General features: G+C 54.3%; 1 protein-coding gene across 12 annotated transcripts in view; it reads left to right on the top strand.

Annotated features, from left to right (window-relative positions):
- HSPG2 (heparan sulfate proteoglycan 2) overlaps positions 1 to 26,950 on the top strand; it is a 100,269-nt gene that overhangs the window by 11,624 nt on the left and 61,695 nt on the right. For 7 of the 12 annotated variants that reach the window (XM_036348420.1, XM_036348421.1, XM_036348419.1 and 4 more), the window contains exons 2-4: positions 21,583 to 21,718; positions 22,225 to 22,269; positions 24,469 to 24,543. In XM_036348420.1, the coding sequence (XP_036204313.1) occupies positions 21,583 to 21,718; positions 22,225 to 22,269; positions 24,469 to 24,543 (256 nt within the window). The remainder of the gene's footprint in view (positions 1 to 21,582; positions 21,719 to 22,224; positions 22,270 to 24,468; positions 24,544 to 26,950) is intronic. The other 5 variants (XM_036348424.1, XM_036348423.1, XM_036348422.1 and 2 more) reach the window with 1 other exon arrangement.

The following is a 26,950-nucleotide window of genomic DNA, read 5'->3' as shown; positions in this document are numbered from 1 at the left end:
TCTCAGCTACCCCCAATCTCCCAGAAGGCCCAGCTCTTGCCCTGGCAGGTACTGGAAGTCCCAAGGACCACCGTTACTTGGCATAGCCAGACTAGGGAGGGGGGACCTCTCCCTACCACTCCCACCCCACCAGCTCTCTCACCCCTGGGTGCTCAGAGGCTCCCTTATGGGGCCTGCCGGGCCACCTGCCCTAGTGATACCAGGTTAGGCTTTCCAAGCCACTCCCTCCTACACCAGGGGCGTTGGCAGCCCAGCTGTGTGGCTAGGAAAGTGGCTCCAGCAGGCCCTAGCTGGGAAGGGTCCTGGAGCTGGCCCTAGGGGTGCTAAAGCCCAGGTTCCTGCCTCGGCTCTCACTCCTGGCTTTGCCTCAGTTAATGATTATTCTGGGCTGCAAGAGACCAGGGAAGAGGGAGGCCCACCCTCCCAGCTCTTTAACCACTGGTTGCACCTGAGGTATGTCAGCAGCCTGGGTGTTCCCTGCTTTAATGTGGCAGCCTTGCTCTGGGGCACATGGGTGGGGGAGCAGGGAGTAGGGGCTTGGGCCACAAATTGATAAGCAGCCTGTGCCCCTGGGGCCCCGGTGACAGACTTAGGGCCTACAGGATCTGAGTAAAATATGAGCTAGGGTATAATAGGCCCCTGAGGCTTGGCCCCAGCTGTGTGAGCAGACCCTACAGTAATATACCAGGTGAGCAAACTTCTTCTAGCTCATAAAAACCCTTGGGCTCCTTCTCTCCTGGCTCAGACTCTGCTGAAAAGTCTAAGCTAGAAGATGGTGTGATGTTTAGGGCTTTGGGGCAGCTGGGCTTGGCTTCCAACCCTAACTCTGCCACTTCCGGGCTGTGTGACGCTGGGCAAGTCACTTTACCTTTCTGAGCACCATTTCCTCATTTGAAACAGGAGGATACTGATCCTTACTTGGCTAGTGTCAGCAAGACAAGGTGTGGGAAGTGTTTAGTTCATAATTAATATCTGGGGAATGGTAGCATTTATTACTATTGTAGTTTTTATTATTAGGAGAAAGTGAAAGTTGAATCCTCGTCTTGGCCCATGATAGGAGCTGGAGGATTTGGGGGAGGCAGGGGGATGGGGAGATCCCAGGAACATGTATGTGTGGAGACAGCTAGAAGGATGGAGATCATGAGGCTTTGGCGAGGTCGCTGTGTCTCACCCAGGCCTACCTCAGTCCTCTCAGCCCTGGCTCTTCCCTGGGCTGGGTCCTGAGGCTGGTGCAGGCCAAGAGTGGGGGAGGAGGGAGAATTATTTATTTTGATACCATTAGGGCATTTTCCCCCAGTGCAGCTGCTATTTTTGGGAGCCCTGGAGAGCAGGGGTATGGTTAAATTAGGTAATGTTGCTCCAGAAGGAATGTGTGAGGCAGTTGGGCCCAGGCTGCAGGGAGAGGCCAGTCGGTTCACTCCATATAAAATTAAACTGCAACTTGGAAGAGCAGCTTGGGTCGCTTTATAAGGCGATGGAGGGGGAGGCCACTGGAAGCTGCCACAGGGGGAGCGAAGGGGATGTCCCAGGCCTCTTTGTGGGGAGCCTGGGCTTCCGTGCTGGAGACCTGGCTGGCCCAGCAGGGGCCTGTGATGAGGCTGAGGGGCAGAGCTGGTGCGTCCTCAGCTCCAGGCCGGTGGCTGCCACTGAGGCGGTGGGGCCTGGAGTGGTGTGAGACATGGGAAGGATGGCTCTTGTAGACTTGGCCTCGAATTCTAGTCTTCTGTGCTTGGGCAAGTCACTCAACGTTACCGGTGGTGAAATAAAGGTTCCCATCCCCTAGGGATGCTTTTAAAGGATTAAATCTCTGGAAGAAAAGGGAAAGCTAACTTTTATTGAGGGCCACTGGTGCAAGGTGCGGTTCTAACTCAATGGGGTGGTCCATGCACCTGGATGCTCGTCAGAAATGCAGAGTTTCAGGTGCCCGAGATCTACGGAATCAGAATCTATGTGGACCAGATCCCCAGATCCCCAGGAGATCCCTGTACATGTTAAAGCTGTGGAAGCACCTCTTTGCATACATTGTCTCATTTTATCTTGCAAACTACCCACCCCTGTGATGTAGGAATTATTATCATTTGACAGTTGTGAAAGCTGATACATGGAGAGGGGCCATTGCAGAAACTCCATCAGCGTTCATTCTCTCCCAAATTCTGCCCCGTCTTCCCTGCTTTTGGTCTGGGCCAGGGTTGGGGAGGTGAATGTGGTGTCAAAACCCCTGGCAGGACTGGAAAAGGTCAAGAGTGTCCCCTGCCTTTGAGACTTAATCAGACTCTTCTCTCCATTCACCCATGGGACCAGTACAGTTGGACAGGGGTCATTCCACACTTCCGGTCCTCGAAGAAAGAAGAGGGCAGGAAAAGAGCTCTCTACCGCTGTGGCCTGTGATACCGGCAATAACCACTGGCCTGCCGGTCAGAGGAGGGGTTGGGGAGTCAGAGCCTGGGCTTAGTTAGGGCCACCCTGCCTGTCTCTGGGATATTTGAGACCGAGTCAATCTGGCAAAAAATACTTTGCAAGACACCTACTACGTGTCCAGCCCTGGAGAAGTATCCCATATATTTCTTAATTCCATAGACTCTTCATTATACAGAACAACCAAAAAAGGTACTATATTTAGCACTTATCCTATGCCATACTGTAATAAGCGCTAGATTTACATTATCTCATTTATGTATTGAATTTCACTTTCAGTTTCTTCTTCTATAAAGTGGGGATAGTTGTTAATAATATATCTCATGGGGTTGTTAGGAAGGTAATTTTTGTCAAGTACCTGGCACATCAAGTTTGTTAAATAAATATAATAAGTACAAATAATCTCCTAATAAGGTGGGTACTATCCCTGCCCCCATTTTACAAATGGACAAATTGAGGTCCAGAGCAGGGAAGGGACTCACCTGTTGGGGTCCCAGGAAATTGGGGAGAGCCGTAAGATATTGACTCCCCAAACTTCTAAGCCACTATTATAATTCAATTCAACTTAGTAAATATTTGTTTATTATCCACTAGCTGCTACTCAGTATTGGGAAGTATTTAAAGGTTTAAGTATATATAAAGAAAAAAACCCCAACCTGGTGTTTGTCCCCAAGAAGCTTTGGTTCCAGCAGGAGAGTAGAGACATTTACTCAAGTGACTATAATAAAGACGAAACCTCAAGCTCTCTGAAAGGTAGAAATTACGTCCTATGGACGTGCGGGAGAGAAAGTTATCTTTGTGGGGCATCCAGGAAGACTTCAGAGTGGAGGTAGCAATTAAGCCAGGCCTTGAAGGGCGGATGAGCAGTTTAGATTGGGAGGCATAGCAACAGCATTCTAGGAGAAGGGAACAGTCTACACAAAAGCTGAGAAGCAGGGAAATGTGTCTTGTGAGAGTGTCATCCAGTTCTCAGGAGCATCTGGAGGCTGCATGGGGTCTGGGGTGAGGAGGTGGCGGGGCCAAGCCCAGCTTTCTTGTCATCGACGGTTCCCAGCCTTCAGAGACTTGGCTCTTCAACCAGCTGGGATTAGTCTATCATCGTTCTGCCCTTTCTTCAACCAAAGACTTTTATAAATGGCCTGTCTGAGTTTCTGGTCAGTGTGTGATAACCGGTGTAGCTGACAAAATTCAGGCCAAAAGCAAGAGACGCGATGTCTTGATTAACTGGGCAGCCTTATCGCCCACACATGTACGATTTCCGTTAGTCTTTTCCAATGTTGACAATAACCCTGGGTGGGGAGCACAGTGCGGCAGCCAGGCCTGGGTTCTGATTTTGCCTCTGTGGCTTACGAGCTGTGTCTTGTGCAAGCCTCGGTTTCCTTCTTTGTAAAGTGGTGAGGGCTCTACCTCCCGTCTTGGTTTAAGGATGGTGTCATCTACACTGTCCAGTATGGTAGCGGCCAGCCACATGTGATGATTTAAATGGAAGATTTAATGAAATAAAACATTTAAAAACATGATTTCGGGGCCACATTTAAAGTGCTCAATAGCCCAGGTGGCCTGTGGCTACCTTATTGGACAATGTAGACCTAGAACATTTCTGTCACGGCAGAAAGTTCGATTGGATGGCATTGATGCCGTGTGCACTCGGTAAGGAATGGCTGTTGTTGTTATTACTAGTTCCCGGTCCCAGTTTGGGACTCCCTCAGGGAGACCCCTGGGCCTCGGTGGAGCTGGACAGGATTGCCCCTCTGTGGTCCTGTGCAATTTCCCATCAGCAGCTGAGAGGTCTCATTGTTCCCTCACCCGACCCCATCTGTAATGTTAAAAAGTCCGAGAGTTGGCGCCTGATCGGCGAGGCTCAGTGGATGAGCATCCGCCTATGAACCAGGAGGTCACAGTTTGATTCCCAGTCAGGGTGCATGCCCAGGTTGCTGGCTCAATCCCCAGTAGGAGGCGTGCAGGAGGCAGCCGATCAATGAGTCTCTATCATCATTGATGTTTCTGTCTCCCTCTCTGAAATCAATAAAAGTACACATATTTTTAAAAAGTCCGAGACTTGGCTCCATCCAGCCCACCTTCTCTCCTTATTTTCCCACCCACTCCCCTCAGCCTGTCTCTGCCTGTTTCCCCGTTTGGCTGCTGGCATCTGGAATCTCCATGTCCAGCCTCCAAGATTCCCATTGCCCATTCCCAGGGGGTAGGAGGGGGAGGCCTTCCCTGGAAGTCCCCAGCTCCCATCCGGCTGCCTAGGCCCTTCTCAGCAGGGTGGGGACGATGGTTTGTTGTGACGGGGCAGTGGGCAGCCTGCCCACTCTAACGCGCCCGTATCTGGGCACCAAGCATGCTGTTTGCACTTGGCCGGGCCTCAGGGTCTGGCCTGGTGCCCATGAGGGCTGGCCTGCGTTGGCACCCCTGGTTACAAAGGCCAATCATGGGTCAGGACACCAGGAGCTGTTCCTGGTCTGGGTCCTAAGGTGATGGGCATGTCTGACACCTGGAGCTGGAGTGCAGAACAGATTCCCAGCTGTGGCTGAGCCTGGGTGCTAGGAGGGGACAAGGCCCACATAGGTATAGGCAGGCTGCAAACTCTTGGTGGCCAGGCAGGAGGCCAGTTCAGATGGGTAGGATCTGCTTGCGGCATTCACACCTGTCTGGGAGGAGCCTTGGGTCTGAGATGCCAGAGAAGCTCATCTCCCAGCATCATGCTCTCCCTTCCCCCTTCTTTGGCTCCCTGCCTCATCAGTTGGGAGGTGGATGAGCAGGCATCGCTGGGCTAGTCATGTGCTGAGGCCATGAAGGCCCAGCAAGGAAATTACCGTCTGAGATAACACAGCCAGGCTGCAGGAATCAGACCTCTGACCCTGAATACCTAACATGCTCTTGTCCCTTCTGCCTCTTTGCATGGGAGCTCTGAGGACAATGGCTTCTGGACACTTTGCTGAGAAAGAGGGCTGGAATCCTGGCCTTTTGACACTTACTCCTTCTGTGACCTTAGACAAACCTCTCTGAGCTTGAAGAATAGGGATAGTTCCACCTTGCTCTCAAGGCAGTTGTGAGGGTTAGATAACTGGTCTTCTGGCTGTTTCCAGGATACTCCTGCCTTGGAGCCTTTGCAGCTGCTGTGCCCTGTCTCTGGAGCCTTCTTCCTCTATGCATGCACCAGCTTCCTGTGCGTCACCTTCCCTAACTGGCCTGTGGAACGTAGCAGCCCCACCCAGCCACTCCCTGCTCCCCTCACCTTGCTATATTTTTCTTTTTAGCATTCTCATTATTTGACAGATATTATTTTATGTTCCAGCTGGCTCCAAGTAGAATGTCCCAGGAGGGCAGAAAACTTGCATAGCTCATAGAACCTGCTCACATAGCAATGACTGATTATTTCCCTTCTTCTTCCCAATACTTCTCAATACCCGACAGCCACTGTTTACCAGGCCCTTCCCATGTGCCAGGCCCTGTGCTAAGCCAGTCCCATCTCAGCTCCTTGAATTTCCCAGGGTCCCCATCACGGCTTTGTCACTTGCACATCAGAGATGAGGGGCGGGAGGGCTGCAGTGACTTGCCCAAGGTCACCCAGCTGGGAAGTGGCAGAGCCCAATTTCCAGTGGGGTTCGTCCTGCCCCAGAGCTCACACTGTGCTGCCTCCTATGTTGGATTAACAAGATCAGCCCATTCACCCAAATTTAAATCTCAGAATCCGTTTGACAGGATTGAACACGTCAGATTTTGGGGTGCCCTTCCAGCCCTCTCTTCTCCTGTGATTGGTCAGTGACAACCGCTCCCACTGTCCCAGAATGACAGATGCCCTTTGGCTGGGGAGCCCAGAGGTCAACCTGAGCCCCCAGGGGTGGGCCAGGGCTGGGGAGTCCTCTCTGGGCTGCCGGGGGCAGGCGGACAGGATGTTCCCGCAGGCAGCACACATTCCTGCTCGGAGGTGGCAGGCAGCAGACTTACCATTTCCTTTCCGGTAACCTGAGTCCCTGGGAGGTGAGTTCTCCTGCCAAGGACACAACCGCTCACTTGCCGGTCCTGCCATTTCCTCGGCTCAGCCTGTCTGCCTGGGGCTTCGGCCTGACCAGAGAGACCAGCTCTAAGTACCAGCTCTAAGACTGGTGCCTCAGGTGCTGATCGAACCCCTGACAAAGACCCAGCTTAGTGCCACCCTCCCAAAGTCCTCATCTGTGTGGCCCCAGACTCCAGCCTTGGGGAAGGAGGTGCCATTGTGGAAGGAGAAGGACCCTGTGTTAGAAGCCAAAAGACCTGGGTCCGCCTCTGCCATCAGCTGGCTGTGAGACTTCTCCCTCTCTTCTTGGAGCTGCTTATCCTTATAGCAGCACTTGTGGTGGGGCTGTCAGTGTCACAGATGGGATTTGAGCTCAGGCTCCCAACACGGGTTGGTCCTCCTTGATGGCCTAACTTCCCTTCTCTGGGTCGGTTTCCCCTTCTGATAAGTTTCCATTTCTGGCAGCCAGGGACCCAGGACTTGGTTGGAGCCTTACCTAGCCTATGGAGGGCATAACAGGAATTGCTCTCCCGAAAGGTCAGGTCACTCTTCCTGCTTGTGAGCTCCTGGCGGGGTGGGGGTGGGAGGGGAGGAAAAGGAAGAAGTGACACTTAAGCCTTGTAAGTGCCAGACACTGGGCTAAGCTCTCAGGTTGTCTTGTTGAATCTTCCCAGCAGCCTTGTTTATTTCCAGTTACAGATGAGAACACAGGCTTAGAGAGGTCGGGTGGCTTGCCCAAAGCTGCACAGCTAGGAAGCCGCCAGGCTAGGGTGTTGCGGAGTGACATGTGGCCAACACACATTTCCTAGGATAGCTTTGATTTACTAATGAAATGGAATAAAAGTAATAGTCTTCCCAAAAGATTATGAACATGCCCCAGAACTTGAGTACCTGTGCTTACAAACTACATCTCCCAGGCTGCCTCTGACACCGGAAGTGGCCCAGGAATCCTTTGTTAAATTTTGTTTCTCTAGGGCTTTGGAAAATGTGTAATTATGGGTCTGCCTGAGTTCAGAGGAGCGAGAGCTGTGTGGGCTGGAGCGGACTGGACAGGATTGGCACTGAGCTGGGAGTGGAGCTGAGGGGGCCGAGAGGGGCCTGGGGTGGGGCCAGCCAAGGCCAAGTTCACAGGCTCCAAGAAGCCTCCCTAAGTGGCCTGCAACCCCGTCTCTTTGCCAGGAAAATCACAAGGCCTCTCCTCAAACCCCATTCCCACTTAGTCCTGCCCATCTTCCTCCCACCAGGGTCTCTGGGGCAGCTCAGACTCCAGGCAAGGCCTGCTTGGCCCATAGACCTTTGCTCCAGCCCCTCCACCCTCACCCCAGACTTTCCAAGGAACTGGGTAAAGGGCTGTGGGGTGGGGCAACAAGGCCTGTGTCCTGGCACCCTGGGATTTGAGCAGTTGGCAGCGTGAGGACTGAGATGAACCAGCCAGCCTGCTCCCACCCTCTCCTGCAGTGGGGCCGTAGGCCCTGAGGCCCCAGCAGCTGTCAGCAGGGAATGGTGACAGAGGAGGGCCAGAGGTGACTTCTCAGCCCGCCTCTTCTCTCTCCCTGTGCTCGGGCCAGGCCCAGAGCTCTTCCCAGCTGTAGTCAGCAGCTGCTGAGCTTTGTTCCTGAGCCAGCACTGGGCACCGCCCTCCTCCCCAGGATAGCTTCCCACCACCCCGCATAGGCAAGAGCTGCTGCCCCTGGGGAGGGGTTGGGGCCAAGATGGTGACATGGTCCCATCCCTTAGTTCCCTTGATCCTACTCAGGACACAGAGAAATAGGAATCAGTGCCCCTGTTTTTATGGAAAAGAAAATAGATCCAGAGAAGCCAAGCAACTTGCTTGAAGTCACACAGCTACTGAGTAGCTGAGTTCAGGCTCCTGGCTCCTAGCTCCGTGTTCACTCTGCTGCCTTTCTTCAGGGTGTGTTTGTGCAGGGTGATAGAGACTTGGGTTCCTGGGTTTGACGCCCAGCTTGGCCACTTTAGTAGTTTTGGGACCCCTGGCAAGCTCTTTAACCACTGGGAGTGGAACTCCTGTTTTCTTGCTTGTAAATAGGATAATAATAGTCCCTACCTCTTGGGATTATTGTGCAAATGAAATGAGAATCCATGTAAAGTACTTAGCAAAAGCCTGGCATGTTCTAAGTGCCCCAAATGAGATCTGGCAATATTTTCAAAGAGTATTAGCCATCTGCGTGCCCAGCACCGTGGGTGGTTCAGTGGGGGTTACAGACACATTCCACAAATATTTATATCGGTCAATAAATGTTTATTTGGGACCTACTGTGTGCAAGGTACTAGAAAAACACACACAACAGTGATAAAACAGGCAAAATTCCCATCCCTGCTTACATTTCACACCACACTGGTCTGGGGAGACACGACTTCATCTTAACCACAGAAGCCTCTGAGCGCTTAGTGCACATGGATATTATTATCCACACTTTGCAGATGAATAAACAGGCTGAGAAGACTGGTGGCAGAGCAGGGGCCAGAACCCAGCTCTTCTGAGGTTCTTGGGCAGTGGCCCTGAGGGCTTCCTGGAAGAGGAGGCACTTGTGCTGTATCCCACCGGGCCTCATGGCCTGGCAGGAGAGGTTGGGTGCAGACTGTATGGGACACAGCCATCACAGTCTGGGCAGCAACAATTTCAGGAAGGTCTTGCTGAGGTCAAGGCTTCTTGTTCCCCAGGGACAGAAGCGCAGCCAGAGCTTTAAATACCTCGTGCAGCCCAGAATAACCCCCATTGTCTTGGCCAGCAGCTGGGGGACGCAGGAGGATCCTGAGGGAGGCTAATCCTGGGGGTGGGGGCTGGCACTTGCCTATGGGTGGTGTTTCTTCGAAGACTTTTCCATTTGGCTCCTGCAGGAAGGCCCGCCTTGTGGGAAGGGTGGAGCAGCTGCCTGGGTTCTGCGTGAGCAACGTGTGGCTGAGGGGGAGCTTGGTGGGTGGGAGACTCCCAGGGAGGGCCCTGTTTCCTAGTGAAGGTGCTCCTTTATGTGTCAGGGATGTGTTCATTGGCCCACTGGGCCCTCTGCTGTGGGCGGGCCTACCCAGGTCCTGCCCGGGGCTTCCTGGCACCCTCTCCTGCTCTGGCTATTTTGGGCACTGGCTGTGTTCAGGCTTGGGGAGGGATGGGTAATCCTGCCCAGACCAAGGATGCTGGGGCGCTGCCTGGACCGCCATTCCAGGGTCCTGGATCTTTGAATGCTGTAGACCAGGGGTCCTCAAACTTTTTAAACAGGGGGCCAGTTCACTGTCCCTCAGACCGTTGGAGGGCCGGACTATAGTTTAAAAAAAAACTATGAACAAATTCCTATGCACACTGCACATATCTTATTTTGAAGTAAAAAAACAAAACGGGAACAAATACAATATTTGTATTTGCATGTGGCCCGCGGGCCGTAGTTTGAGGACCCCTGCTGTAGACTCTGACCCTGAGTGCAGCCTCAGAGGCTCATGGTCAGTGGACTCCGAGGGGAGGCTGGCCCCACTGGCAAGGGCAAGGGAGGGCACCAGACAGACCTTTCCCCTTGGGACGTTCCCTGCTCTCGCCCCAGGAATAGTTGTGCTTCTTCTAAGCAACCGGTTTGCTTCTACCTCATGGGACACGGAATCCAGGGCCTGGTCAGGCTTCCTTCTTCCCATTGGCCACCAGAAAGCTCAGAGCCAAGTGAGTTGGCTTTCCCAGACCTCTAGTGGCACATACTTTGTCTACTCACCTCACTCCAGGCTCCATCTGTGGCCCTACCCGAGTTTTTCTTGTGTATGTTCAGTTGATGTTCTCTTGCTTTTATGTGTACATTTTTGTAAGCTGCTTAGAGTCTTCTTGGAACAGGGTGGTGGGGGAGGTAGACGTACACAGATGATGGTGGAGGCAACCCTTAGCTGGTCAGTTCCCTTCAATCTGCCCCTTACGCTTGGTTCTGACTTTGTAATTCCGTCTGATAGCCCTGCCCTCTCTGCTGGTTGGAGTCACAGCCTAGAATTTTAGAATCCTGTTGTTTCAGAATTTCAGTGTCCTAAAATGTCATAGCCAGAAGGAACCTTTGGAATCATCTAAATTAAGAGCGTTCTAACTTAGTATTTTTGAGCGGTGAAACCTTATTTCAATAAAAATAATGGTATTTTGATTAACTACTAAAATATTTTGACAAATAATAGCAAACACAGAGCACTCACCGTGTGCTAATACTGTTTGTAGCTTATTACATTTTTATTGAATCCTCACAACAACCCTATGAGGGAGATACTATTATTATTAATTATCATGCCCATTTTACAGATGAGGAAATGGAGGCACCAGAGAGGTGAAGTGACTTGCTCACAGCCTCACAGCTAACCAGGGGCTGAACCAGGCATATTAGGTAGATGGTCAGAATGTAAAAAGGAAAAAAAGGTAGATTTCTTTTCATTGTAGTGAGTGTTTGGGGGGGGGGGGGGGGCATCAAACCATCTGTCTGCCGCTCTAAAGTGGCCCCCAGGCCGCTGAGGACAGACTGGGAACCTGAGATCTCTACTTTATCATTTGACAGAGGGAGTCTGAGGCCCAGAGAGGGAAAGGGACTTGCCCAAGACAGCAAGGTGAGCTGGAAGCCAGTTCTCAGTCCACCCTGCTGCCCAGAGGGGCTTCACCCCTTCGCTGCTCTCCCCTGACCCCCACCCTGTCAGCAATCCCCAGCCCCTCAGCTGAACTCTCCCTTAGAACGCTCAGCTCCCCTCACCCCCACCCCAGGGCTTGGGACCTTCTGTATGGTCCTAGGGGATCAGGAGTGACCGGGCGCTGGGCCACCTCTCTGTCCCCTCTCACGGACTCATCACCGGAGAGGGCCGGCTGCTGGCCAGCAAGGGAAGGAGCAGCTCCTACCTGGCTTTCCTCAGACTCTGACAGGGTTCCCCGGAGGAGAGAGCGTACCCCTCCTGCCACCGACTAGCCTGTCACCTTGACGGCTTTTTCTCCAGCAGCACTTCATGCCATGGGCTTTTCTGTCTTCGAGAACCGCCTTTTCAAGACCCCAGTGGTGGTGGGCCGTTTCTTTACATCTAAAGCCTTCCTGAGGGAGAGCTAGTTGGCAGCGAGCTGAAGGAAAGGTGTATGTCGGGGTGGGTGTTCCCAAAGTGTGTTCTGTAGAACCCTAGTCCCATGAGCTCTGCAGGAAGAAAGGCTTCCAAGTTAAGCAAGTTTGGGAAACGCCAGTCACCCCGTTCCCTCATCGTGGTGTTAGAGACATTAAGACTTAGGGAACCAGCTCCGCTTTGTGTAACCAGCCTTTCCCAGATGTGTTTGTCTGTAGGACCCTCCCCCATGCCTATTTCCGTCCAGAGTTACTGTGCCTGGGATGGACGTTCGTCATGAGGAAAGGGGAGAGGGCACTGCGAAAGGAAGGGGCCTTCTTCTTATTTCTAGGTCTGTTGCCCACAGGCCTTTGGTCAACCACGGGCTCGGCCCTGCCCGCCAACTTCCTCCGCCTCCAGGAAGCAGATGGGGAAAGCCCTGGGGGACCTGGGGAGCTGGCCTTCTTGGCCGCAGCTGCTGGGTTGCCGGTCCAGTCTGTTTTTTCCTGTTGCCGATGCCCACGGGAGCAGGCAGGAGCGGAGCCACGGAGGCTTGGCTGCCTGGCTGCCTTGTGCAAGGCCCTGGGGCCGGAGCTGTGGCCCAGCTCGCCTCTGAGACCTCTGCCCACTCCCTGGGATGCTGGTCTGGGCAGTGGGCAGGTTTCTCTTCAGTGGCCATGGGCTGTTTGTCTCCCCAGAGATGGCAGGAGGACGGCCCAGGTAGTATAGGGTTTCCAGGTCAGGCTTCCAGTCTCAGCTCTTCCAACTCTGTGACAATGGGCAAGTCACCTTTCTGAGCCTCCATGTCTTCATTCGTAAACCCCATTCATTGACTAATTTAACAAATATTGTTGAGCAGCCACTGTATGCCAGATGCTTTTAGGTACTGGGGAGACAGCAGTGAGCAAAGTGGACAGAGTCCCTGCCTTTTTGGAGCTGATGTTCTAGTAAGGAAGACAGATGATAAGCAGATAAACATGTAAAGATAGGGTTGAATGTAGGTGGTGAGGTGCCATGAAGCAGGGTAAGGAAGTAACAGACAGCTACCTGTCATAGATTCTGGACCTGGAATGTGATCAGGGTGGGCCTCTGTAAAGGTGACATCTAGAGGAAGAGCAGAAACTAGAGGAAGAAAAGGGGTGAGCATATGTGGGGGCCATGTCCCAGGCAGGGAATACAGCAAGTGCAAAGGCCCTGAGGTGGGAGGGGGCTTGTGTTTGAGATAAATGTGGCAGATGGTGAGAGAGCGCAGTGGGAGAGGAGGTTGGAGAGGTGTGTGTAGGCGTATGCGTGTGTGCAGGCAGATCACACAGGACCTGGTTGGCCACAATAGGGGCTTTTCTTCTAATCCTTTGCTGAGTCAAAAGCAATGGAAAGGCCTAACCTAGTAGGTTCAGGAAGTGATCATTGTCAAAAGTGGCATTTCATTTCAAGAAAATTTTGTGGAATATTTCTCCCATCCTCCCATAGGCCTGGCAGTGTGCTAGGGGCATCATGAAGCCTGTGGGCAATGACCCTGGTGGGCATGGGCAGGCCCAACCAGGTTGGTGTGGCCTTGAAGGCCCACAGCAGGACCACCCGGGAGCCAGAGAACCTGAGAACCAGCCAGGCCTCCGGCAGGAGGCAGGCACGTGAACGCCGCAGGCACTGTTGGCACCAACAGTGTTTAGCGGATAATATTCAACCCCTGGGGACCTTCTTGCTGGGCAGCCCAGCCAGGAAGCTGTTCCCGCTTGGCCACCTCCACCGCCTCAGCGGCACCTGGCAAACGGGTGAGGCAGGGTCATTTCCCGGTGGCTTCCTGCACCAGGGAAGGCCCATTCTTAGGGTGTCTGTGGGGGCAGGAGAGTGCGTGGACTTCGCGGGGGGGGGGGGGGGGGAGCGGACTGAGAGAATTGGGCTCTGGTGAGCAGCATGACACCAGCATGGCCAAGGGGCACTGCTCTCTAAGTGAAAAGACCATTCAGAGCTCGTCCCTTTGATCCTCTGCCACCTGGCACACCGTGTCCCACGGCACCCAACTTCCAGCCTCTTGACTGTGCCGTGCACTGTCCCACCTCTGGGCCTTGGCACGTGCCCTTCCTTCTGCCCGGTGTACACTTCTTCCCCTTCTTCACCCTACTGAGGTGAAATCATCGTTCAGACCCAGCCAAATTGTCACTCCCTCGGCGAAACATTCCCCAAACTCCCACCTGCCTCACTAAGTGGGGGACCCTCTCCTGGGCTCTCCCAGCCCCCATCCTTCCTTTTCAGAGCTCTCCATGTGTCTGTATACTTCAGCGGTTCTCAACCTGTGGGTCGCGACCCCTTTGGCGGTAGAACGACCCTTTCACAGCGGTCACCTAAGACCATCCTGCATATCAGATATTTACATTACGATTCATAACAGTAGCAACATTACAGTTATGAAGTAGCAACGAAAATAATTTTATGGTTGGGTCACAACATGAGGAACTGTATTTAAAGGGCCAGAAGGTTGAGAACCATTGGTCTACTTCCCAGTTTTGTTCCCAGGGCCCAGCACATCGTAGATGCTCGATAAGTAAAGCTCAGAGTGACTTAAATTAAACCTGATTGGGCAGGTCTGGTTGATTATCCCCCTTTGTTTTTTACAGATGAGAAAGTTGAGGTCGCCCTGCTAGAAAGTGGCCGAGGCGGCCTGGAGTCAGGGTGTCTGAGCAGAGTCTGCCCTCTGCACCCCTGGCCGTATCTCTCTGGTCCTGGGGGATGAAGTGCTCTTGCTCGGCCATGGCAGGAGCAGAACTATTAGGGTGCACACCCCAGCTACCTTAGAGGGGCCTTCAAAGCAGAGACCATGTCAGGCCCACCTGGGAAAGGGCTAGACAGACTCAGTTTCCCGACCGTGCTTCCCAAAGCAGCTCACCCCTCATTCCAAGTTTGTTCATTCGATCATTCAGTCTGTCTGTGTCCGCAGATACTAACTGAGCACCTAGTAAGTGTTGTCTGTTCCAGAGATGCAGCAAAGATCAAAACACATGAAAATCACCGCCTTCCTGGTACTTTCTCTGCACGTTGACAGGGACGGGTGGCGTGGAAGCCTAGCACATATCATAGGGGCTCGCTGCCCTTTGCTAAAAGGGAAGGGTGACAGGGAGCTTGTCGAAGGCCACATGGTGAGTTCGGGGCAGAGCTGGGACAAGGAATCCCACACCCCAGCTTCTGGCTCCGGTGGTCTCTGTCAAAGGCCCTAATGAGCCCGCAGAGTTCCCCCAGGCCCTGGCAGGAATGCAGCCTTTCCGGGTCCTAGGCCTTGGTATGAGTTTAGATGGCAGCGGTCAGAGCCTCCAAGCTAGCCACGGCCAGGAGAGAGGGCTCTGCGTTCAGACTGGATTCCTGTTGCCTTCGCTGTGTGGCCTTCACTTCTCCGAGCCTTGGGTTCTTATCTGTAAAATCTGTGAGTGCCAGTGTGTCTGCCTTAGGAGGCTGTGGATTTGCGTGAGCTATAAGCCTTGCACAGAACGTAGCACCTGCACCCACAAAGACCTTATCTCAGCAGGAGCACCTGAGCCTCAGCCCTTCTTATTTTGGGGATCACCATCCTTCCTGGCCAACTGGCTGGGGAGGTGCTGCCATCTTGGGAGCCTGAGTGCGGAGAGCTGGCAGGCCTCCCGAGTGGCACGGGCAGTGCAGGCATGCCAGCGGCGGCTGTGGCCACCTTTTTTCCAGCCCAGTGCCCCTCTCAGCCTGCCAGGGGATTAAAGGCCTTTTGGCCTTTGTGTCTGGCTCTCCTGCCCCTGGCAGTTTGTACAACAAAGTGCTGCCCCAACAGATTCCTTCCTTTTTGCCGTTTGCTGTCCATGGACAGGGTACCATGCCCTGTGGGTGGGGCAGGGCACCTTGACCCTATCGCTGGGGCCTGGGTTGTAACAGAATAGAGAGAGCACTGTGGGGTTACCTGGGAGCCTGCATCAGAGAGAAGGGTGGGGGGACTTGACTGGGTTCAGTGTCCCAGAGAATTGGGGGCTGTGGGTCACAGCGTCTGCTGGTTCCTGTGCCAGGCACAGGGGAGGGGCCACCGAGGCAGAGTCTGCAGGCAGGAGGCAGGTGGGCAGGCAGGGGCCCGTTTGTCCCCACCCCCACACTGTCTGTGGATTTCGATGGGGTGAGCTCACTCCAGCCCAGATGCCTGGAGCCTTGCCCTGGGCAGCTGCAGCCACCCTAGGGACTGCAGTGCTTAGACCTTCTGCCCAGCTGCGGGGGCGGTAGGGGGCTCAGCCTCAGGCCTGGGCCATGGAGGGGAGGGTGGGCTGGCTGCCCAAGGCATGTGAAGAATGTCTCTGGAGAAGTCTGAAGTTGAAGTGCTCAGCGGTCGTTTTAGAGTCGGCCTCAGAGCAGGCAGACAACTTGAGCCTTGGAACGAAGCTTTGTTGTCACCCCCAGTCAGTGCCCTGCCTGTTCCGCCAGCCCAGGGCCTGGGCAGCTGAGCCACACCCCTCCCTTCCTCCCACACCTGGAGGCTGACCCCAGGCCTGAGCCCACACCCCACACTCCCATGCCCCCCTCACCCCTCACCTCTGCCCCGTACCCACTGTGTGGTACTACTTCTAATGTTCATTGAGCCCTCACTGTAGACAGGTACCATGCTGAGTGCCTCACAGACTTGAACCCCATTTACTCAGATGACCCCTTCTGGGCGTCCGTTTCCTCACCTACAAAATGGAAATAACAGCACAAGCTTAGTCTCTCAGTTGAAATCCTTGAGGTCAGACGTGTTTTGGAATTCAGAAGTTTTCAAACCTGAGAAAGGTGACATAGAGCACATGCCAGCTGTGATGTGACATCAGTAGAATCTGGGGCAACACCCCACAATAAAACACACCACTATTGCTGCAGCAAAATGTACGACTGTTCACCTGAAGCGGAGTGAATAAGCTATTAATAGCTTCATGTCAGTTCAGGTCAGGACTTGGTAGCAAATGAGCTTGTTATAAACTTATTTAAAAAAACACACACTCCATGCCAGAGGAAGCTGCAGCCTCAAACCATTGCCCAGCCTCCTTACCCTTGGGCTGTGAGCACTGAAGGGGGCTGAACAGTATAGAAAAAAACAACACACAAAAAAACACTCTTGGTTTTCAGAGCAAGCGCCTTGGATTTCCCTTATTGCAAATGAGGGATAGTGGCCCTGCAGTGCCAACCCTCCCGGCTGCTGAGGATGAACAGGGGGCCTGGGATGGAGAAAGCCCTCCATGCAGTCTGACCCTTCTTTTTTTTTTCTTTTCCCTTATTGTTATTCTTTATTATATAACTATCTAATGAATGCTTAGATAATATAATGTATACTAAAGTTACATAGGTAAAAGAAACACAGCCCTAGCTGGTTTGCCCAGTGGTTAGAGTGTTGGCCTCCGTACTGAAGGTTCCAGGTTCGATTCTGGTCAGAAGCTCGGTCCCCAGTGGGGGGCGTGCAGCAGGCAGCCAGTCAATGATTCCCTCTCATTATTGATGTTTCTATCTCTCTTCCTCTCCCTTCCTTTCTGAAATCAAAAAACAAACAAAAAAGAAACACATTTTTACACAATATAGTTTTCTGAGAACCAGTTTGAGAGTGATAACATTTTCTCATAACCATACAAATGGAACAGACATAAGAGGTTACTGAGATTTTCAACCCGTTTTTGATTTTCCAACTGAGAACAGGGGAGAATGCTATGGATCAACCGTTCTTATTGTCATCGTTTCACTGTGCGCCATCATCCTACAGCTCTGATTTTAGCAGCTCCGGAAATTCTTATCTATACACATATCCATTGCAAGGCCCTCAGTCCTCATAAACTCCTTTTAGAACCTATTTCCTATATCAGGATCTATACCTCTCCTTGCACCCCAAACCTTCTCTAACTTTTGTACCCTTCTCTAATGGTTTGACCTCACCTCCACGCTCTCCCCAGCCATCCTCGCCTCCCTCTGCATCTTCACTCAGGCCGGGAGAGGGCCCAGCCTCTGTCCCTTGCCCCCAGGGGCCTCTGTAGGACTTGGACCTGGAGCTCTATGTGCACCCACATCCTCGCCAGGAGGCCTGGACACGCCCAGCCTCAGGGAGTGGGTGCTTCCCAGAGGTCCCCTGTCTATCTGTTACAGTTCCCACCCCAAACCCCCTATGCTCATTGGGGGGTCACCCTACCTACACCCCCGTCCTAAACAATTATTCTCGGCTCACTAGGACAGTCCTCTGACCTTGGCCTGTATGAGTCAGCTGCCCCATTTCCCCCACAGGAACCTGCGGGATCTGGAAAATCCTCCTCTGCCTGGCTCCTTCCTCTCTGGCCCGCCATCCTTCCCCAGTGCATGCCTGAAGTACTGGGTTCCTCTGGGAGGAAGTCGCAGTCTGAGACGTGCCGGCAGGCAGGAGCCCTGGGTTCTATTTCTGCCTTTGACGTTGAAGTCTCTGAGGGCCCTCCTTGGGACCTGAGGCACCGTTGCATGGGCCCAGGCCGATGCCAGCTTCCTGGGGTCCACCCTGGAGCAGGTTAGGTTGGGGATGGGGACCAGCTAGCCCCGGCCCAGCCAAGCCCAGCCCTACCTCCTTTCCTGATGAGCAGGGCGCTTGGGGTCCTGGCTCTGATCTTGGGCAAGTTTCCTCCTCTGTGAAAGGGGGCCATTCGCATCTGCTCAGCCACTTCAGGGGGCCACTGTCAGGGTCAAACGACACAGGCCTAGGAAATGCTCTGTAAACGGAAATGCAGTGTGGTTGAGAGTGACTCTCAGTGACCTCTCGGTGAGTTGGGCTCATTGCACAGCCCTGGTTACAGAGGCAGTGTGGTGCAGTGGTAAGAGCTTAGGGTTCCGATTCCAGCTCTACCACCCAGGTCTTCAAGCAGGTGACCTGACTGCTCCTTTCCCCCATCTTTACAGTGGGGCTGATTAACACCTGTAACCAGAGTTAACACATAAAAGTCCTAAAGGAGTGCCTGGCGCATAGTGAGTGCCCAATAAATTAGCTCCTTTTATTCCCCAAGTAGACCCTGGACTTCTCAGGTCTGAATCCAGGTTCCCTTCTATGGGCAAGTCTCGGGTTTCCTCGGGCTCTTTCCGAAGCCTCTTTCCGGCCTGGCTCCTTCTCCCCTCCCAGATGTGAAACACAGCTGCCGGAGCCGTTTGGTCTTCAGCTTTGCACAAGAGAAGTCTCTGCTCTTGCTGGCTTGGCCCTTGCTGCAGGCCCCGGTTGACCCCAGAGCCTTGGGTCCTGGAGAGAGGGCTGCAAGCAAGGGCAGTCGGGCATGGGGAGGGCCCGTTCCCGGGTCCCTGGGGTAGGGGGCTTCTGTCCAGGCCCCAAATGCTCTGATTCTCCCTCCTCTCTCACTGCAGATGTGTGTTCCTGACATTTTTTCCAAGATGAATCTCACTTTGCTATTTCCTGTCCGGTCCCAAGTCCCTCCCTGGGAGACGCTCTGGACCTTGCTCACCAGGGTTCTCCTTTTCCAGACAGCTTCTGGCGTCTAGGGGTGCCAGGAATCCCTGTGCCTCATGCAGCCTCCTCGGCCTTGCTTGCATGGGAAGAAGGAGGGTGTGTCAAAGACACACACACAGCCCTCGCCTGCCCCCCAGCCCCCTCTGCCCAGTGTCAGTAGCCCCTGTACCAGGTCAGTTAGGGTGTGCTCAGTACCCACAGCCCCATCCAGGGGAGGAGGAACCCCTGGGATGGGGATGGTCCTGTGATTCTTAGCCGGTGAGTGTCCGGATCCCCTTGAGCATACAGAGCTCTAACCCGCTGGCCGGAGGTGAGTGAGCCTGACTCAGTGGCTCTGAGAAACAGCCCAGGAATCCATGTCTCACTCCTGGATGCAAACCTCATGGCCCAGCCCAGAAGTTCACTGACCGCCCTTGTCCAGAGGGAGAGGGTACAGGGAGGAGAAGGAATAGGAGGGGTTTGCCCATGGATTGTGGGGCGGATGGGCCTTAGGCCATAGTAGAGGGTAAAGTCAGCAGTGCAGGCCTTACACAGGTTTGGCAGCACTGCAGACACAAAGATGCCCCAATGGCACTCGGCCCCGGCCTCCCGCAGGCTCCCAGCCTCGGAAAGGAGATGCATACAGACAGACTGCGTGGGCGTCTGTGCACCCTTCAAAGCAAGTCATCTCCAGGAAGCTTCTAGAATTAATAGATGATGACATTTTTGTCCATTCATTCAAGTATTTATTGGATACAGGTACTGAGAAGTTAGAGCTGAATTCATCACAGTCCCTGCCTTCAAAGTGCTTCTATTTCAGCAGAGGTACAGGCGATTACGGGGTGAGCCCCAGAGGGCCCAGGGCCCAGCCTGAGGGTGCAGGTGGCAGGGAAAGGCAAGGAGTCAGGACAGGTCTCGCAGAGGTTTTCTTTTTAGTCATCTTTACTGAGCTATAAAACATATACTAAAACAAACCCATCGTTTCAAGTGTACAGGTCAGAAATGAGAAGGATATGTATGTACCTGGGCAACCATCAGTCCCAAAGGCTCCCTCGTGCCCCTTTCTGGTCAGCCCCACCCACCCCTGGTCCCAGGCAACTACTGATCTTTCTGTCACTGTAGATTAGACTTTTTCCCCATAGAGTTTCATACAGTCTTTGGTGTCTGGCTGCTTTCATAGCACAATGTGTTAGAGCAGCGGTTCTCAACCTGTGGGTCGCGACCCCTTTGGGGGTCGAACGACCCTTTCACAGGGGTCGCCTAAGACCATCGGAAAACACATATATAATTACATATTGTTTTTGTGATTAATCACTATGCTTTAATTATGTTCAATTTGTAACAATGAAATTGGGGGTCGCCACAACATGAGGAACTGTATTAAAGGGTCGCAACCTTAGGAAGGTTGAGAACCACTGTGTTAGAGGTTCATTCATGTTGCCATACATGTCCGCATTTGTTCCTTTTTATTTCTGAGCGGTTAAAGGAGATGATGCTTAGCTGAATTTTGGAGGACAATTGAAGTTAGCCCGATAAACAAAGGGAGGAAGGCCATTCGGACAGAGGGACCAGTGTGAGAAAAGACCAGTCTCCAGGACATGGACTGTGAAGTTGGGAGGTGGGGAAGGAGAGGGACAGACTGTTTCCTCGATTTTTTTCTCCTCCCTAGGCCTCTCTCCTGCTGCCACACTTTGTCCAGCCAGTGACGGCTGGATTTGGGTTTCACAAGCAAGACCATTTCCTTCTGGCCAGGCTGGGCTCCCCCGAGAGGGCCGAGGCCAGGGCAGGGCATGAGACGCTCCTGCCAGGCCATCGGGGCCTGGAGGTGCATTATGGGGTCACAGCAAATCCATGCACACTTGACAGGGGAGGGGGCTCTGAAGTTCCCTGGGGCTCTGCTGGGTTTGTTTTCCTCTGAGTGACTTGGTAATACTCATTTGGAAAAATCTTGATCTTGTCTAAGGGAAAGAGGCAGTCAGTCCCACACCCACCCCTGTGGCAGGCAGGTGTGATGGCTGCTGGGGCCCTTCGGCTCCACCTGCAGGGTGCAGGGCCTCAGCAGCAGCCTGAGGTCACGTGGAATTGACACCATGCCTGACCTGCCCCCATTCAGCCCAGCTGCCGGCTCCCACCCTCACCAGCCACTTCTCCAACGTGGCTGGAATGCGTTCCCTGTGGCCTGGAGATTTGGAGGCCAGACTGAGGCAGAAAGAGGTGGCCAAGTTGGCCTGGCTGGGAGCTGCCGTTGGCGGCAACAGCTCACCTCAATTTCTGCCTCTGTCCCCATCCACGCTGACCCTGGCCACTCTTCCACCAGCCTGTGTTCCCATCTTGGCTGGTCCAGCTCACCCTTTACCTGCCTCTGTCCCCCTACCCACTAACCCATGTCGTGGATATCTCCAAAAGAAGAAGAGTCATCACTTACCAAAGTGATTTTAATTTCATTGTCTGTGAATTTGAGGATTCATTCAGACGTTGTGAATTTGCAGGGTTGGGCTCTGAGGCCTCAAGGGGCTAATGAAGTTTAGGGAAGCTGAGTCAAAAATAGTGATTCAGTCCCAGCCTGACTCTTTTCGCCAAACCACATCTGACTTAACCCCTGGAGGGCTTTGGGGTAGAACTCTGGGTCCCTCTTGAAGGGAGGGGAGGGGTCCTGGGCTTGGCAGGAGCTGGAGTGTGTGACAGTCGTCTGTGTGGTCTCCCACAGGTGACCCGTGGACTGAGGGCATATGATGGCGTGTCTCTGCCTGAGGACGCGGAGACGGTCACGGCGGGCCGGGCTGGCTGGAGTGATTCAGACCTTTCTGATGACGAGGATTTGCTGGCTGACGAAGCCTCTGGAGGTGGGCAGAGGGTTCCGGTGGCTTGGTATGGAGGGAGTGAGGGGCAGAATCAGGTTGCCCCTACTAGGCCTTAAAGAGGCCTCAGGAAGCTTGCTCAAGGTGGCTCCTCAAAAGATGGGCTAAGAGCTGTGTGTGTCCTGAGCCCTGATCCCACTGATCCCAGGATTCTCCACTTACAACCTGTGTGACCCTGGGCTGCTGGCAGCTCCTCTGCTGCACGGTCCCCTCCTAGGAAGGATGGTCAGGACCGACGGGGAAAGTGGTGGAGGACAGTTCCCACCCTATTCCATCTCCTCCTGTCCTCCCCTGGAGGCCAGTCTGGCCTGGTCCCTCTCCCCCAGCACCCTGGGCCCACACCCTCTCTCCAGGCCAGCCCTCCCTACTAGGCTGGGGCAGGAGGTAACAGTTGTGCTTGACCTTCCCCACTATATGCCCAGAACAGTGCCTGACACCCAGTAGTTACTCACCAAATATTGTTGCTGAATAAGTCTCTCTTTTGCTTACAGATGACCTGGGCAGTGGAGATGTGGGCAGTGGGGACTTCCAGATGGGTAAGTTGCTGGGCCATCCTATAGGCTCCATCCTGTGCCTGGGAAAGCCCAGAGCAGGTCTGCCCAGCCACAGAGGCCCTATCTCTGGAACCAAGGGCCCTGCGGGTCTTTGGTCCTGCCGTGAAGGTGGCCTTGTACCTCCTAAGTGACAGCTGTATGCAGGTCCCTGCAAGGTCATGCATTGCCAGGCTCTATGCTTGCCTGTGCCAGGAAATACCTGGTTCTGTGATCAGGAGATCAGGCACATTCAGGGTGGTATGGCCATAGATAAGAAATGCCCGGTTCTGATAGGGACTGAAAGCCAGCTGCTCAGCATTCAGAGCAAAACCCTCACTTCCCAGGGCAGCAGAGCTGGGGACCTCAGGCAGGGTGGGCAGCCAGAGGGGCTCCATGGCATAGGGCTGGCCAACAAAGCTGATTGGGGGTGGAGTGGGGTGGGGGGAGTCAGCCTCACCCGGGACATAGGAGGGAACCCTGCCTTAGGGTAGGTCGTCTCTGGGAAGCCAAGGGTTCCCAGTGGGGGAAGAGGGCTTGGCTTCATGGAGGGAAAGGAATCAGGAGCCTGTCAGCTGCCCACTCTGCCAGCACCCGAAGTGCCAGCCAGAGCAGGGGCTGGCCCAGCACTGGGATGGGGGCTGAGAGTCCCTGCTTCCTCCCACCCTAGGATGCTGGGTAGAGAAGGGACTAGCTGGTCACAGGTCCCAGCAGCTCCATAGAGTCCCCACTGACCTCTGGGAGCCAGTGCTGGGCACTCTGTGGTCAGAGCCAAAGATGGGGCTCGGCTCAGCCTGACCACTGGACAGTCCCCCACCACCCAGTGCTGCCCACACTGGCAGGCCTGGGGCGAGTCTGGCCTGGGCATCTCCAGGGGTGAGGTCGACTCCCTTTAGCTGGCATCTCAGGAGCATCCAGATTCCAGAGAATGGCACCCTACCTAAGCCAGTGCAAACAGGAGGGTTGGCCTGCGGGCAGAGTAGTCCTGACTGTGACCTCCCGGCACCTGGGACTCAGACACTGCCTGAAGCTTTTCCACGGGGAGGCCTCTGCCGGGCTAAGGATGCCTGGGAGCTGGAGTGGGTGTCACGTGGGCCCTTGTACACAGCTCACATCCCAGAGTGGCCTGTGCTGATGGGGCCCTGGGAGCTGCCTCTTGCCCAGCCAGGCCTGCAAGTGAAGGGCCTGGTCTGCCCCACCCTGTCCACTCGGGATATCTATAGCCCCTCCCATGGGGCTGCCCACTGCAGCAGCTTTGCCCACTCTGAGTTGTTTACCAGCCCATCTCCCCCATGAGAAGCAGCTGTGAGGGGAGGAGAGGCCAGGGGTGGGACAAGGGTTGGGATGGGCAGTAGCAGCTGGGGAGGGCCCGAGAGTAGGGCCCCTTCCTTGTGGGTACGGCTGATCCGTGGGAAGATGTAGGGCTTTAGATCTTCTAGGCCCAAGCCCTGGCACCCGCCTGCTGCCTTTGGGGCAGCTCCGTGCAGCTGGGCTGAATCTTAGCCTGGAAGGCAGCAGGTGTGTCTGGTTCCCAGAGGCTCAGCGTGTGTGCTTCAGCCCTGCCCTCTCTGGGCTGCTGAGCGAGGGCCATGCTGACGGTGTTGGGGCCGTCCCTGGCTGTGCCTCCTGCCTGGGCCCTGGGCCAACGCCAGACCCTGGAATGTAGCCCCAGAGATGGCACCTCCCCTCTCCTCTTCCCTCTGGCAGGGCTCTGCCCCCAGCCCTGTCCCCCTCCCGTGTGCCCCTCCTTGACAGCCCCTGCCCACTTCCTCTCATCCAGTTTCTTTCCATCTTCTGACCTGTCTCTTTGTCTTTCCTGTCTCCGTGTCTCTCCTGCTCCCCTCCTCCCCTGCCTGAGCTGTCTCTTTCATACACTGTGCCTCATCCTTCTCTCTCACTCTGTGTCTTTCTTCCTCGTCGGCTTGCCTCCTCTGCCCCCATGTTTCTCTGTCTTTGCCTCATTTCCTTCTGCCTTTGTCTCACCTCTCTCTCATTCTCCCCCCCACTTTCTCCATGTCTCCGTCTGCATCTCTCTGTGTCTCTGTCTCCAAATCTCTGTGGTCCCCCCACCCCTTCCCCCTGCCCCCTGCCCCCGTCTGTTGTCTTCTTTCTCGCTTCATGTCTCTGTCTCTCCCTTTGGTCCTCTCCACCTGCCTTGCTGTGTCTGCCCCTCCTCGTCTCCCTCTCTGCTGCTCCACTCTGCAGGCCCTGGGCCACCCCTGGGCCGCCCTGCCCTGTCTGGCATGATGGTCTCGGAGCCTGATGAGGCGTCTCCTCTCAGTAAGTGACTTGCCAGCCTGGTGGACTCGTTCTCCCTCTCCCTCCCCACCCTCTCTCCCAGCTCTCCCTTCTCCTTTTCCTTCCTCTTCTCTTCCTCCCCAGCTTGCACTTTGTCACACTGGAGGCTCAGAGGCGCCTCCCTCCAGGGTCTGGAGGCCAGGCCAGCCCCTGCCCTGCCCCAGCTGGCCCACCTTCTCCCCTGCCCTGCCCAGGATGCAGTTAGGCCCCATCTGGGCTCTCAGTCGGAACAAAGTGGGCTGGGCCTGCTGTTCTCCCATGGAGTACTGGTTGGGCAGGGATGGGTGTGGAAACCTCTGTGGGGGAAGACCCTAGAGTCTGGAGGCAACTTGTGTCCACCTGAGGACTGGCTGATCCTGGGCCCACCTAAGGGACCAGGGCTGGGGTTCAGGGGCCTAGGTGTGTGTGGGAGTTCTGGTGAGCAGGGAGTGAGCATGGGGAGTAAGAGGGTAGACTGCATTCCACACCCCCACCTGGGTGCAAGGCAGCTCTGGGCCTCCTGTCCCTCCAGCTTCTGGCTCCGAGTGAGCTCTCCAGATGGGGTCAGAATGAGGACTAGGAGGGAGTGGGCTGGCCTGGGCAGGTACCCAACGAGCACTCCCAGCTCTGGCAGCATGACCGCCTCCCAGCACCCTCAGCTCTGGAGGCTGGTTCCTGAAACAGACAGGCCTCACCTGCCCCAACCCTCAGGCACCGGCTGCAGGAACACATCCCAGGGTGGAAGAGGGAAGGGCTCGCCCTGACCTACCCTGGTTTGCAAAAAGCCAGGGGTGGGGTCAGGCTGGAGGGTCCATGCCCTTCCCAGGCCCTAGGAGAAAGGGGCTTTGTGGAGCGGTCACATTCCTGGGCAGAGGCCTGGCCTCCTCACCCTTGCCGTGCCGTGGGGCTGAGGCCAGGGGCCAGGGTGGGGGGGACTCTCAATGGACCTCTGTGCCTGCTCACAAGGGGCCTCTGTGGCCAAGCTCGTGGCTTCCATACTCCGGCCCCCAGAGCCCCACCCGCCTGGCCCCCAGGAGTCCAGTCCGCCATGGTCCCTGTGGCTCCGAGCAGGCGGTGCTGCCCTCACAAGCACCCTCTCTTGGTGTAGAAGTTGAAGTTTACTCCTGTACCGTCCACCCCTGTCTGGGCTTGCTCAGCCTGAGCCTCAGAGGGACAGGGTCCTGGTTCTGGAGGCGTGTGCACCGATGGGCCTGACGGAGTGAAGAGGGAGAGGGACAGGCCTGTAGTTAGGATGCCACTTCCTCTGCCACCCACAGGCTGGTCTTCTATCACCTCTCTGAGCCCAGTTCAGCCTCAGGGACTTTGCAGCTGCTGTTCCCTCAGCCTGGAATGCTGTTCTCCCAGATACCTCCCCTTGGCTCACTACCTTCCTTCAAATATGCCCTTTGAGGAAAGGCCTTCCCTGGCCCCCCGGGGGGGGTAGCACCTACCTCCACATCTTCGTGCTCACTTGTTTCATTTCCTTTCTCCTCCCACTGGACAGTGAGCTCTGTGGCCAGAGGACTTGTCATTTGCCGAGTTCACTGCTACATGCCCTGCGCCTGGAACACCACCTGGCATACAGCAGGCCCTCAGTACAGATTTGTCAAAGCAATGCCTGCCCCCTCAAATGGGAAGAAATAAAGCCAAATCCATTCCTCCCGTTCGTCCTAAAGACCAGAGGGAATAGTTACAGCTAACTCCATGTAGCTCCTACTGTGTGCTAGACCCTGTTATAAGCACCTTACATTTGTTACCTTACTCTTCACAACTCTTACTCTGGGGTGGGCACTACTATTACTCTCATTTTATGGAGGAGGAAACGGAGGCTCCGTGGAGGTAACTTTCTCAAGGTCGCAGGGCTGTAAGTGGCAGTTTTGCTCCAGAGGCCGAGCTTCTAATCACTGAGCTACACTGCCTCTCATATAGGAATTGGTCACAGTATTTTGCACCTACTGTGTGCCAAGCTCTGTGCTAAGCACTTTGTACATATTTAAAACTCATTTGTAACTCATGTCAACTCAGTATTTATAATTTACACCAAGCATGTCAAACTCGCAATCTGCAGGCCGCATGCCTCGTTTATTTGGCCTGTGTTCGCCTTTGAGTTTGACATGCTTGATTTATACCTTAATTCATGACATTGAGAATTAATGCATTAAAAAAATCTTGTCCTTAATAGGTGCTTAAGAAATGATTGGTGTATGTGTTTATGTGCATATGTATGAGTCATTTGCAACTTATATTAACATATTTATAACTGCTATATGAATTCATTAACATTATGAGACGTAATGTGTATAAAATGTATAGTAGGTACTAAGAAACAATAGGTGTATGTATCTGCTCACACCAATCTGATATGAATTGATTCAGCCATCACTTATTAGGCGCCTCCCATGTGCTAGAT

The sequence above is a fragment of the Myotis myotis genome, unplaced genomic scaffold, assembly GCF_014108235.1.
Source record: "Myotis myotis isolate mMyoMyo1 unplaced genomic scaffold, mMyoMyo1.p scaffold_m19_p_2, whole genome shotgun sequence".
Lineage (NCBI taxonomy): Eukaryota > Metazoa > Chordata > Mammalia > Chiroptera > Vespertilionidae > Myotis > Myotis myotis.
This window is presented reverse-complemented; position numbering and strand designations above follow the sequence as displayed.